The sequence below is a fragment of the Pinus tabuliformis genome, chromosome 8 (genome assembly GCF_031772625.1).
Source record: "Pinus tabuliformis cultivar Carrire ecotype Pingquan chromosome 8, CPIR1, whole genome shotgun sequence".
NCBI lineage: Eukaryota > Viridiplantae > Streptophyta > Pinopsida > Pinales > Pinaceae > Pinus > Pinus tabuliformis.
In genome coordinates this window covers 419,598,246-419,612,571 of record NC_142294.1, presented here as the reverse complement: position 1 = coordinate 419,612,571, position 14,326 = coordinate 419,598,246, and the positions used below count along the sequence as shown (strand labels likewise).

General features: G+C 41.2%; 1 protein-coding gene across 3 annotated transcripts in view; it reads right to left on the bottom strand.

Annotated features, from left to right (window-relative positions):
- The window catches only part of LOC149235846 (FAD synthetase, chloroplastic-like), a 177,288-nt gene that overhangs the window by 42,099 nt on the left and 120,863 nt on the right, over positions 1-14,326 (bottom strand). For 2 of the 3 annotated variants that reach the window (XM_089372252.1, XM_089372251.1), the window contains exons 3-4: positions 6,040-6,215; positions 4,252-4,387 (exon numbers count right to left, since the gene is read on the bottom strand). In XM_089372252.1, the coding sequence (XP_089228378.1) occupies positions 4,252-4,387; positions 6,040-6,106 (203 nt within the window). In that variant the 5' untranslated portion in view covers positions 6,107-6,215. Of the gene's footprint in view, positions 1-4,251; positions 4,435-6,039; positions 6,216-14,326 lie in introns of all 3 variants that reach the window. The other variant, XM_089372253.1, reaches the window with a different exon arrangement.

The window sequence follows — 14,326 nt, the reverse complement described above, 5'->3', positions numbered from 1 at the left end:
TGTCGGAGTGTTTATATGGGGTTTCAGCGAAAATATTTGCTTTCAAATAAAGAGGTATTACTGCCGAGATTTTTCTTTGTTGGGTTAGCCGGATTTGGCACCCAGATTGTATTTGAAACTGCTTAATAAATCAAACCCTCAAATAGCTGCACCAGTTTTCCCGCATTGGGTTTTTCCGGGGATATTAGTCCAAAAACAACGGTGTCACTTGTGTGCTTGTTTCTGTTTCCTTCAGTTGATGATTTTTAATGTGTTGAACATGTACTTGTATTTATTTCCAGTATTTACATGGTAAATAACTTGTTAATTAACAGAACAAGTAGGTAGGAATAAATCAGAAAGTGCATGAAGGGTTTCTAACGATTCAGACTTAGAAATTCCAACATGGTATCGAAGCATGGTTGCAGATCACAAGAGAACTGAGGACATCAACCGAGCAAAGCAGCAGTAGCAAAAAACAATTGTCCCGAGTGACAGAAGTTGTTCCTATAGAAGAGAAGCAACAAGGAAGGGGTGATGCAGTGCTTGCGCCATCCAGTTTGAGCTGGGAAGAGGATCAGCACAGTGGCAGAGGGGAGTAGACTCGACCTACGCAGTGCCCGGTCATCTTTCTTAGTCAGGAAGGATTGACGCCTGTGGCCAGGAGGTGCGGATTTTGATGGTGCCAGGATTGCGCAGAGCCTAGAAGCTCTAACCTTCAGTTTGTTGGAGCTTAGGAGGCTTTGGGTAAGTTGCAGAGTGAAGCTTGTGGGGTACTGTAGTCAGAACAATACCTAACAGGGCAAGACCAAGGAGGAGGGAGTTGCTACCAAGGATTTCTAGCCAAGAAATCTAGATCAGTGGTGCAGCTACATTAAAGATCGGAGTGGGGGCATCTCGACATTGGCAAAGGGGTTTCCAAGAGGGAAATCGAGGCTCAGAGGGACTCACACTGAAAACTTTCAGGAGGGAAGTAGAGGAGCAGCGAGATGGTAGTGAACGGAGTAAGAGACCAAGACAGACTAGACAGAGCCTCAAACTTCATAGTCTGGAAGGCCAGAATCTTGTTCGTTCAAGACAGGAATCGTGTCAAGCACTTCACCTTGAAGACGATAGCGATCTCAGTTGACCCAGCTGAGAAAGACAAGTACAAGGAGGCAATGGCGAGGGCCAAGAGCATCAACCTTGACGAGGTCAAGGACCATGTAGTACCACATATTTGTTGAAAAGGACACCGCAAATGAGAGGTGGGAGGCCCTAAAGAAATTGTATCAGCATACTTCCGTGCAGAGGAAGATGCTACTAGAAAATCAGTTGTGGTCATACCAAATGCAGAAGGGAGAACAAATCAGCGCCTTCCGCGGTCGATTAAAGGAGATCCGGGATCAGCTAACTTCCATAGGGGCCATGTCGGATCAAGAATTGATGGTGAGAACAACCCTGAACGTAGTCTCTGAAGACTGGGAGGTGTTTGCCCAGAGCATACTGGGTAGGGCAACCCTTCCAGATTGGGAGGAAATGTGGGTGGATTTTCACCAAGAAGAGATCAGAAGGCTGACCAAGGCAGGAAGCAGTGGCAAGGGGGTCAAAATCAAGAAGGAGGAGGTGGATGTTGCCCTAGCATATGAGGGAAAGCAGGAGAAACAAAAGAAGAAGGACCTCTCCAAGTTCAAATGCTTCCACTGTGGGGAACTGGGTCATTATGCGACCTAGTGTCCAAGGAAGAAGAGCAAGGGAGAGGCTTCCGAAACCAAGGTTGCACCACCAGCAAGGGCGGAGAAGGAAGTGGAGACAGATGATGACTGTGCCATGAGTGCTCACACGTCACTTGAGCGAAAGTGGGCAGAAATCGAGTTGTAATCAGATGCACTATAGGCGATGAGGGGTAGGATCCTTGAGGTACCCAACCTCTTGGATTATACCTTGCTATGGGAGCCCCGAAGAGGAGTAGTAGGACTAGTGGATGTCGGTAGAGACGGATGCGAATGGAGCGACAGAGGGAGCTACAGTGCAGGAGTCCCAGGACAGCGTGAGGCAGCAGTGCGAGATGAATGGAGTTGTTGCAGCAGCGCAGAGGTCAGAGAAGGGGCACTTGTCAGCGACAGAGGGAGTTTCAGCATCGAGGGTGTCTCTAGCCTGACAGAGATGTCAGAGTTGATAGATCAGTGACTTAATTCTCAGTAACTGAGCTGCAGTGTAGCAGTTAGCAGTGGCAGTGCTATGGGCAGCATATGATGAGAGGGGATGTCGTACAGATGCAACAGTATCAATGGCAGGGCCATGGGTAGCTGTACATGATGCAGCAGTGCAGGGGATGTTGGGCAGCAGGCCTAGCATTAGCACAGGAACCAATGCCGAATGATCAAGGTGATGCTTAGTAAAGAGTATTACTAGAGCACAATCCTCACTAAGAGGGAGTGTTGATTTGGGGTAGCATCGGATGTGCTCTAGCCACGAAAATTGGTGGAGAGGCTAAAGCACGTAAGATCTTCAATACTCAGAAATGGTTTGGGCAAATTCTAAACAGTTTAGGAGATATTAAAATAATTAATATTTTTAATGGAGTCCCTAAGTCTAAACTTAGGGAAAATAAAGTATTAATGTGAATTAATATAAAACTGTGTTAGAAGGATCCAAAAGTCATGGATCAAACCAGAGTTAATATTAGTCGTTGATTAGGCACTTAATCTCAGTCGTTGAATTGTCAACGAGAAAGGTATAAGAGGAGGCTTGAGGGTCACTTGGAGAACACACCAAGAGATCAAGATTTCAACTTTTTGGGGCTGGGTTTGCTGAGAAAGTTGAGAGAGTAATTAGAGTTGTAGCTGAGGGGTAGTGAATACAAAAGCAGAGAGGCAGAGATAGCATCGGGAGGATCAGCGCAATAGCCAGAGAGAGGGACGCAAAAGCAGCCAAGGGTTCATGCAGAGCTAGCCAGGGCTCACGTAGAGCTAGCCAGGAGCTGCGCAGTGCCTCAGAGGGCCAACGTGGGTGATGCAAAGGGCCAGAGCACTGACGCAATGCCTCCAGAGGCTGACGCAGGCGAAGCCAGAGTGATGTTGGGCTAATGTTGGGCCGGAGAGAGGCTGACACTGGAGTTTTGTGGAGCAGATTGGAGTTGTGGAGCTGCCGGAGTGTTTATCCGAGGTTTCAGCCGGAATATATGCTTTCAAGTAGAGAGGTACCACTGCCAAGATTTTTCTCTGTTGAGTGAGCGGATTTGGCACCCAGATTGTATTCTAAAACTGCTTAATAAATCAAACCCTCAGATAGTTGCACCGGTTTTCTCGCATTGGGTATTTCCGGGGACATTAGTCCAAAAACAACAGTGTCACTTGTGTGCTTGTTTATGTTTCCTTCGGTTGATGATCTGTAATGTGTTGATCATGTACTTGTATTTATTTCCAGTATTTACATGGTAAATAACTTGTTAATTAACAAAACAAGTAGGTAGGAATAAATCAGAAAGTGCATGAAGGGTTTCCAACGAGTCAGACTTAGAAATTCCAACAATTGGATTGGGTGTCATTGATCTGATTGGAGGGCAGTGTGTTGGCTATCCAAAGTAGCCCTAGAGCAGCATACAAGAAGGATGTTGTTTGGTGCGTGATTGGGTGAAGATTGTAGCCTTATGAGTAGCTCTTTGATGGACGAAAGAGGCTACTAGAAGGCAGATTGAAGCTCGGGAATGAGGCCCACCCAGAGAGGATATTTATGAGTCCGTGTACATGCAGCAGAAGTGACATGCAGCAGTGTTAGGTGGCAGCCCTCCTGGAGTCTCGATGGGGCTAAGGGGCAGCTAGTGAGCAGTACGGAAGCGAAGAATCCGCAGGACAAGATACAACATAGAAGCTGCAGCGAAGTTTGTCATTGTATCTTGTATACCATAGACTGTTGTATTATTCAGATTTGGTTTTATATAACGAAAATTGGTAATTGTACAATTTTGTTAATAAATTGTGTATACTTGTGCACATGTGATTTACTGCTTTACATTTCTGCTGTGCAAAGTAGTTTATGGTTGAGATTCTTGGTTTGGTAGCATCAGTGGTTTTAAGACTCTAACCTAGACCCAAGGTCGTGGAAATTCAACATGGAGCATTGACTGCACTTCATCATCCATGGGCATTGATATATTTTATCAATAGGCATTGAAAAATTTTCTTAGTTTCTGTTATATGAAATTGGCACATTGTATTCTATGGAATTCAAAACAGACTGAATGAATTTCAAAAATAAAAATAAAACACATCAAACAGGCATGACGATTACCTATTCTCCCAGCCAAGCACTTCAGCAATTCCTACAAAAGACAAAAGGAAAGGCACCCCTATTTTTGCAGCCTGTATTGCCAGTTCACGGTGGCCAACGTGCAGAGCATCAAATTTTCCAAGTGCCACAATACCCCCTGCCAATATTAGAGTCTGTCCACTTGTTATAACCAGAACAATAAACCTGTACATATATACAGCAAATACAATCAGAACTCTGCAAGTTAAGGTGAAACCTTCTTTTTAGGAAATAGGTATTTTTTTTATGTGCTCTATCAAACAAAGTTTGGATGAAGTGGCCTGAAGACTAGATATCTACTGAAAGCTTTTCTGAACTAAGATCTGTCTGTCGTGAATTATTTTATAGATTAGCTATGTCAGTTTCCTTCTTTATATATTTTCAACAGTTCCACGAGTTGTGCTTGCACTCCCACATTGTATTCATACTAGGTGTATTCTTCAATCCAATTGACCTACTTTTGTGGTCATTCATCAGACATTAATTATGCCAATAGGCGTCCCTCCTATTGAACATTGACAGATTAATCTCTCTCTTAATCCAAATTTTTATCTTATGGTCATAAATCAAAGATGCTCGCATATTATTGTCGTCTCCTCTACATAAATGGATGGAATTTCAAATATTAACTAGCTTGCATCTCTAAATATATGTTTACCTTTTCACATTTACCTAATACAATTATGAAATTACCATGCAAATTATCAAGTAACCAATGGTATCATGTCAATAAATGTTTACCTTTTTGCATTTGCCTAATATAGTTATGAAATTAGCATGCAAATTATCAAATAACAAATGGCATCGTGTGAATACGTGCGTTTATAAAATGAATGGTTGTGCTAGAGCCATTAATTTTAAAAGGGGGAAAATAAATTGATAGGCATACATTAACCCCAATTTCTAACGTGGTTGTGCTTATTATAATTATCTTATCTTATCTGGGCGATAACTTCACCATGCAAGTGTGCAAAGACAGATGCAAAGTATTGCATTCATGACATCATCATAATGGCAGCCTGTCTAGTTTCCTCAACTGCATAGTGCATGGGATAAAGATTGCAGGAAAGAAATATAAATGACCTTGACTGATTGAATGGGGCATGTATTGCAATAGAGACGTTCAATGACCTTGACGGATTGAATGGGGCATGCATTGCAATACAGACGTTAAATGAGCTTAGTTGATTGTGTAGGGCATGGCTTATAATAATTCCATTCATATTGTTCTGATTAATAATGTTACAATATTCAAAACAAATGCTAAATTGAAACTTGGAAATGAAGAGAAGGAAGAAAACTCGGGGACAGAAACAGCAGATGAGGGATGGCAGGAAATCTCCTCCTCTGTTGATCAAATGCAAACCTGTCAGAGGATAATAAACAACCAAGAATATGAGCTGTGCAGTTAGGATAAGATTTACTGCACATTCCTCCTATCCACTTCCTCAGTGCATATTATAGGAAAATAATATAGTGTTAAGGCGTTATGGGTTGCAGAACACAGATGAAAAGAACACACCCCAAGATCGCAGTAGAGAATTGCTAAAAGAATGGGTCATGACTATTAAAACAATTCAAAGTTCAGGAGGCGATTCTTCTTCAAAATCTCAAACAGAGACATCATAAGAACATTATTTTCTCAAATAAATCCAGAGCTTGTCGTTTCTGGCAACAAATGATGATGAAATGTTCTTTACATTGCAATATAAACTACAAAGAAACTGTAAGAAAGAGGAATCATAATAGTAGAATATTTCCAAAACCTACCAAGGACACATTGCTGATCAGGTCCACAGTCAACGAGAAATTTTTCTTTACCAACTTTTGTCTCCATATTTGCTTCTTGTGCTCCAGATGAATTTCTTACTTTTGTGATATTGCATGACCCTTTCAAGGTTTTTGAGACTCGAACAGGTCTTTGCCAATGTAAATTGTAGTGAGCCCTAAAAAAGAAGAAAAGGGACTTTAGGTAATAACAAATATGATGAAGCTCATGATGTCAGCAACAAGATAACACAAATTAAACCCAAAACAATGGCAAAGACATGAAATCAGATTTTAGTACAGCTGTTTTTCTTTTGTTTCTGTCTTTGGGCATATGATACTGCATTAAACAATTGGAATAAAATCCACAAAAGGTTATTGTATTTAAATGCAGTCCACTGGATGTGCACCCATTCCCTGTAATAACTATTTTTTTAATCCTATATTTTTCAATTTCAAATACTCCCAGCACAAAACGATAATATAACACAATAATGAAGGATAAAAGTAAGTGGGTAAGGTGCATGCCAATCAACAATGCAAGCAGGAGATTAAGGCTACTTTCAGCCCTCAAATGATACTACGATTGAACATTCATGAATCATGAGGGAATGCAGCCACCAGTGCAGAGTTTGCTGAAAAATCTAAGTTTGACTATATTGTCAACACATGCCTTCAGTAAAAGGTGGTTTAATGCCCTCCAACTAGAGTAATAATTTTCCTATCTGCTAAAAACCCGTGTAAGAAGGAAGTTGCAACTTCATCTCAAAATCATTTACTGTCTCTGATTGAGCATTTGAAAATAAACCAGAATTTTGACTCAAACATATCTACTGGCTTGAACTCTCTGAACCTAAAAAATTGAACCTTTAAAGGGGCCAAAATGACTTGATTTCATGCAGTTTGGAATCATCCAATTTGTATTCAGAGCCATAAATATGTTTTAGAACCTTTAAAGAGTCTAGACATTGTAAATTCCACTATAAAATTAATTGCAATATATTTGTTAAATAAGTTATTAGCATGCTAACTTAACTAATATTCGCTAATCAAAACGATGGTAATATATTAATATAACAATTACCTTTCTAACAAGCATACATTTTTCACTCAATAGCTTGAGTGGACCTAATAGTTAAGAACATGTGTTCCCTCATATAAGGTCACATGTTCAAATCTAGAGGATGTAGAGTATGTACACCTTCATAGACTTTAGCAGTCAAATCGTTGTGCGGAAACAGGTCCCTTGTCCCACAAAGAAGGGGGTCTCATACACCAACTTGGTGTCAAGCTTGGCCATCACCTTAAAATTAGATTATTATTATTATTACCATTATTATTATAATCCTAATTTGAGCACACTGATTCGTAGACTTTAGCAGTCAAATCGCTGCATGGAGGCAGGTCCCTTGTCCCACAAACAAGACAATCGCATACACCAACTTGGTGCCTAGCTTGGCCGTGACCTTAAAATTAGATTATTATTATTATTATTTGCACACATTTGTGAACCATTTTCTTGACTTGAATTTGTTTCACATTTGAAGTTACATATGACCAAAAATAGCCTAGTTAAACAAAAAACAAAAAAAAAAAATCCACAATCAGATATTTACATAATTTCCCTGGTCGGCTACAGTCAAAAGCCATTGACGACAATCAAAGCCTGGACAATGGTGGTTAACCATGAAGTCAAAAAGCATTGATGATATGATCCTACCTATTACCTATCAATTTAGCAGGATTGTTAAGGCACGTGCAACCTACTATGATTGCCATACACAGGATGAGGGCACACTGTCATCATAGCCCAAATCCCCACTCTTTAAGCCCAACTTCCTCCAAAAAGGATATGGAAGGATTCCAATTTAATACCTTACCCAACCAAATGAAGACTAGTGCTATAAATGAAGTCTATGGATGAGGTGGAGGACTTAATTATTTGTTGTAACTTGACCCACTGGTTTGTGTGTTAAAAAATGCAGAAAAAACTTACAACCAGCAAGATATAACTCTCAAATGCACGAGATGTATCAACATGAATAGTCAAAATGAGTGTACCATAGACCTCTACATTATTTTGTTTTTTGTCCTGGATAAGAGAGCATGTCAAATACAGGCCCTCTATAAGAAAGCTTTTGGAAAAGTTGGTGCTGCAGACTCCAATCTGTAACTCTGCTGTGTATTTGCACAGATTTTACTAGTATAATCCATCAGTTACTGTTTAAAAAAAAAAAGGAAAGGGAAGGGACAGGAATGCTCTGTTTCAAGCTTCAAGTGCCACTTTCTTATGTAGGCTCTGTATACAGTTTACATCATAAAATTCTACTAGCAATTACATGGTGCCCATTTCTCACGTCAGCAAGAAGCTACAGATCGGCTCATAATTTTTGTGTGTTAGCATTTCTCAATTTCCAACATTTTTATTTCTGCAACATTTATTTTTATTTGTGAAGAAGTTACAGTGTGATTAATTCAGTATTAATCAGAAAATTAATAAACTGAATAATTAGTTAGGAGAATTAATTCCAGTTGCTGCATTTCAAGGAATTTTCACATGGAATTAGAGCAAGTTTGATCAAATAGAAAGCTCAGAAGCAGAAGGAAGAAATATTCCAAATTCAGAGGGAGTCTGTAGTTTGATTTCCATATTTGCACTGAGGTTGGCCAGCCAATCCGAACTGCTAGGCAGAGGGTTCGATTTTTCTAGTGCAGGTGGTAGAAAAATTCGCAGAGCTCAGTAGCAGTTCTAGCAGGCAATAGTGAAGCCGAGAAGCAATTTCGGTGAAGCAGATCAGTATTTTCTCTTAGCAGATTTCTTGCCGGGTGCAGAAGAGTTTTTCAGTAGATTGCTAGAGTGGAATCAGTGTCCGGTGGAAGAGAAAGTGCACACAAAGAGGAAGATTTCTCTCAGAGGGTTTCTAGTTCAAAAATCCAATATTTCCAGTTGCAGCGGGCAGTAGCAACAGGTAGTTTTTCTCACTCCAAAAGGGGGTGCGAATAGCAGAGCTAGCAGCCGAGCAGGAGAAAGGAGATTTCCATCCCAGTTCAATTTTTTGCAGAAATGACCATAATCGGGCTTAGAGATCAACATAGGTTGGAGGGAGCTTCCAACTATATCATCTGGAAGGTTAGGATGTCCTTCCTATTACATCAGCAAGGCCTGAAGACCTATGCAGATAACATTGTGGTTGTACCTACTAATGCAAGTCAGCTGAAAGAATATAGGAAAGAGATGGCCAAGGCAAAGCGGATGATCCTAGATGGAGTTCAGGACCATATAGTCTCACACATATCAGCCAATAATTTGGCCAAAGAGATGTGGGATGCTCTCGCATGGCTATATCAGAATTCCGAGCAGCAGAAAATGTTCCTTAAGGAAAAGTTGAGGAACACAACGATGCAGAAGGGTGAAGGCATTGATCTCTTTCTCACCGGAGTTCAAGATATCTGGAATGAGCTTGCAACCATAGGAGAAGCACCTCAGAGGGAGTCTGTAGTTCGATTTCCATATTTGCGCTGAGGTTGGCCAGCCAGTTCGAACTACTAGGCAGAGGGTTCGATTTTTCTAGTGCAAGTGGTAGAAAAATTCGCAGAGCTCAGTAGCAGTTCTAGTAGGCAATAGTGAAGCCAAGAAGCAATTCCGGTGAAGCAAATCAGTATTTTCACTTAGCAGATTTCTTGCTTGGGTGCAGAAGAGTTTTTCAGTAGATTGCTGGAGTAGAATCAGCATCGGGTGGAAGAGAAAGTGCACACACAGAAGGAGATTTCTCTCTGAGGGTTTCTAGTTCAAAAATCCAATATTTCCAATTGCAGCGGGCAGTAGCAACAGGGAGTTTTTCTCATTCCAAAAGGGGGTGCAAATAGTAGAGCTAGCAGCCGAGCAGGAGAAAGGAGATTTCCATCCCAGTTCAATTTTTTGCAGAAATGGCCATAATCGAGCTTAGAGATCAGGATAGGTTGGAGGGAGCTTCCAACTATATCATCTGGAAGGTTAGGATGTCCTTCCTGCTACATCAACAAGGCCTGAAGACCTAGGCAAATAACGTTGTGGTTGTACCTACTAATGTAGGTCAGTGAAAGAATATAGGAAAGAAATAGCCAAGGCAAGGCAAATGATCCTAGATGGAGTTCGGGACCATATAGTCTCACACATATCAGCCAATAATTCAGCCAAAGAAATGTGGGATGCTCTCGCATGGCTATATCGGAATCCTTCCGAGCAGCAAAAGATGTTCCTGAAGGAAAAGCTGAGGAACACCTGGATGCAGAAGGGTGAAGGCATTGATCCCTTTCTCACCAGAGTTCAAGATATCTGGAATGAGCTTGCAACAATAGGAGAAGCACCTCAAGACACAGAGCTAGTACATTTGGCCTTGAACAGTGTGTCTGAGGAATGGGAAATATTCATCCAAGGCATTTTGAGACAAGATACATTACCAGGATGGGACAGAGTGTGGTCAGACCTCCATCAGGAAGGGATGAGGCAAACCTTAGCAAAGATCTCCATCAGCGGCAGTAGCAACTAGGGATCGAAAGGTGTGAAGGAGGAAGACAATATGGCCCTTGCATCAAAGGGGAAAGCAAGAGGTCCCAATAAGGGACAAGGCTCGTAGGGAGAGAAGAAGAAAAAGGATCTATCTAAGATCAAGTGCTTCAGGTGTGGCGAGTTTGGCCACTACAGTACTCAATGTCCTCAAAGGAAAAAGGACAGGCAGGAGAAGCAGGATCAAGCAGCAGCGTCTGCAAAGATAGACAAGTTGTCCTCCAGGCTGGAGGAAGATTTCGCCATGTTTGCAACTATACCTCCAAGAGTGAGGTGGGCAACATAGAGCTTTAGTCCCAGAGTAGCGCAAAGATTTGGGTAGGGTCTAGTGAGGCTAGCATCGAATGGTGTTTCCTCATGGATCATTACCTTGCTACGGGGGCATACATGTTAAAGTTTCTAAGTTTACTTAGTTAGAAACCCTCCATGCACTTTATCTGATTTATTCCTACCTACTTGTTATTTTCCTTAACAAATTATTTACAATGTAAATACTGAAAATAAACACTAGTGCATGCTCAACATACTACAGATCAACAACTAAAAGAAACAGAAACAAACACACCATATGACACCATTATCTTTGGACTAATGTCCCCGGAAAAACACAATGTAGGAAAATCGGTGCAGCTATCTGAGGGTTTTCTTATTAAGCAATATCAGAGTACAATCTGGGTGCCGAAACTGGCCTACCCAACAGAGAATTTCCTTGGCAGTAATACCTCTTAGTTTCTGACAAATCTTCTAGCTGAAAACTCGGATAATCCTTCCAGCAGCTACTCAGCACAAATCTGTCCCAGAAACCCTAGCATCAACCTCTCTCTGGACTGCGTCAACCCCTCTCTGCCTCACGATTGCCTTGCGTCACCCCGGATGGGTCTGTGTCAGCCCTGGGAGGCACTGCGTCAGCCCTCTGGCCCTCTGCATCAGCAACGCTAATCTCTCTGAGGCTCTGCGCAGCTCCCAGCTGCCTTTGCGTGGCCCTGCGTGAGCCCTGGCTAGCTCTGCATCACTCTCCTTGGCTACTGCGCTACTCTCCCGGCACTATCTCCGCCTCTTGTTGATTTGGGGTAGCATCGGATGTGCTCTAGCCACGAAAATTGGTAGAGAGGCTAAAGCACATGAGATCTCCAATACCCAAAAAGGGTTTTGGCAGATTCTAAATAGTTTGGGAGATATTAAAATAATTAATATTTTTAATTGAGTCCCTAAGTCTAAACTTAGGGAAAATAAAATATTAATGTGTATTAATATAAAACTGTGTTAGAAGGGTCCAAAAGTCACGGATCAAGCCAGATCTAATCTTAGCCGTTGATTAGGGACTTAATCTTGGCCGTTGATTTGTCAACGAGAAAAGTATAAGAGGACGCTTGAGGGTCACTTGGAGAACATACTGAGGGAGACCAGTCAGTTCAATTTCTAGAGCGAGGTTAGCTGAAAAATTGAACCAGTGGTCTGGAGAGCAGTCAGGAGGCAGCAAGTAAGGAACAGAGAGATGGGAGATCAGCACAGAGGCAGAAAAGGCAGACGCAGGACCAGAGGAAGCCACACAAAGGCAGCAGAGACTACGCAGAGCCAGCAAGGCCTGCGTCATCCACGCAGAGGCTGCAGGAGTGACACAAGAGGCCAAAGAGGCTGCGCGGAGTCTCAACAAGCTAACGCAGAGGGTTTCAGGCGATGTTGCATTAATCGTTATCGGGATTAAATTGGTGCAGAGAAAAAATAGGAAAAAATCGTAAAAATCGAGAAAAAAAGGGTAAAAATCGGGAAAAAATCGTAACATACAAAAATTTCATTTTTTTTCAATTTTTTTAATATCTAAAGCATCTACAACATAAAATAAATACATTGACACATAAATATGATAAAAGAACTAATATATAAGATGTTTAATATCATTTCTAGTGCCAAATCACACATAACAGTGAATCATGTCCTAAATAGTAAGTCCTGACTCATGACTCCCAACTCAGCCTCAAAATATCAACAAAAATATAATAATGTATTTCATATCATGAGTCATAATGTCATATACAATGAAATGAACCAAATAACTAAAGTCTAATACTATTGATTTCCTTTTCCCTTCTAGATGTAGATGCCGGTGGAGTTGGCAATGGACTCTGCTGTGCTCTAGAAGCTGAAGAACTAGGAGCTACAGGAGGTAGACCACGTCCTCTACTGGTGATAAGGGTAGCTTGGGCAGGCTGTATCACCTCCTCCTCATAAAAAAAATAATAATAATAATAATTTTATTTTATTTTTTCGCGATTTTTTTCATAAAAATCACTGAAAAAAATACATGTATTTATCGGCCGATAATATCGCCGATTTCAAAAACTCGCGATTTTACGATATAATCACGATTAGTGCAACACTGGTTTCAGGTCACGCAAAGGTCAGTAGAGCTGACGTTGGGTTCAAAAGAAGTGCTGGAAAATTTGTCTATCTGTGTGTAAGCCAATTTGGCACCCTGTTGTACCAGAAAATTGCTGAATAATAAAATCCTCCCTTGCTGCACCAGTTTTCCCACATTGGGTTTTTCCGGGGACATTAGTCCAAAATAACTGTGTCAATGTGTTGATTCTTCTGCATATATTTGTTTCTGTATTACGGTGTGATATCTGCAACAGTATTTATTTTAATGTTTATTGAAATAATTTCATGAATAACTTATGGTGAAATAAGTAGGAAAAGTAAATCAGTTGCTGCAGTGATAGAATTTTCACACCTCTCTGTCTCTCTGTACTCAAATGCCCCTCAACTGCATCTCTCGATCACTAATTCTATCACTCTTAGCAAACCCCGCTCTAGAGAATAGAATGACTGATCACTCTGGTGTGTTCTCCAAGTGACCCTCAAGCCTCCTCTTATACTTTTCCTGTTGACATATCAACAGCCAAGATTAAGTCCCTAATCAACGGCTAAGATTAGATCTGGCTTGATCCATGTCTTTTGGACCATTCTAACACAGTTTCATATTAATACACATTAATATTTTATTTTCCCTAAGTTTAGACTTAGCGACTCCATTAAAAATATTAATTATTTTACTATCTCCTGAACTGTTTAGAATCTGCCCAAACCCTTTTTGGGTATTGGAGATCTCATGTGCCCCAACCTCTCCACCAAATTTCGTGGCTAAAGCACATCCGATGCTACCCCAAATCAACAATACAATATTCAGTAGCAAGAGGATGAGTGTCAGTTGATGCAGTCAAATTCCAGAGTGATAGTTGCAAACTAGTGGCAATCAGATGCTGAGAAGCACAGAGTAGTGTTGGTAGCAGATCAAGAGGCTCAATGCAGAATCAGCAGCGACGCAGATTTCTCAGTTGACAGTGCAGAGGCTAGTAGCAGTCAGATGCTCAGGAGACAGTTGCAACACAAAGATACAGTTGATTCAGTATTTTGGATGCTTCTCAGTTGCAGTCATTGCGTTGAATTGCAATGCAAATGCAGAGTTGGCAGCAGTACAGGATGTAGAGTGCAGCGTCAACAGTAGTATAGGATGTACATCGCAGCGTCAACAGCAGTACAAGATGTACAGTGCAGCGTCAGCAGCAGCACAAATGTAGTAGTCTTGTTCAGCTACAGTCAGTGGTAGATGAATCAGAGTTAGCACTGTAGTTGGAGGACAGTGGAAGGCAACTACAATTGTCAGACATCAGCAGCGTGGTTAGAGGATGTTGCAAAGACAGGATGTTGTGACAGTTATGCAGCACTAGTTGGAGAGAACACCTT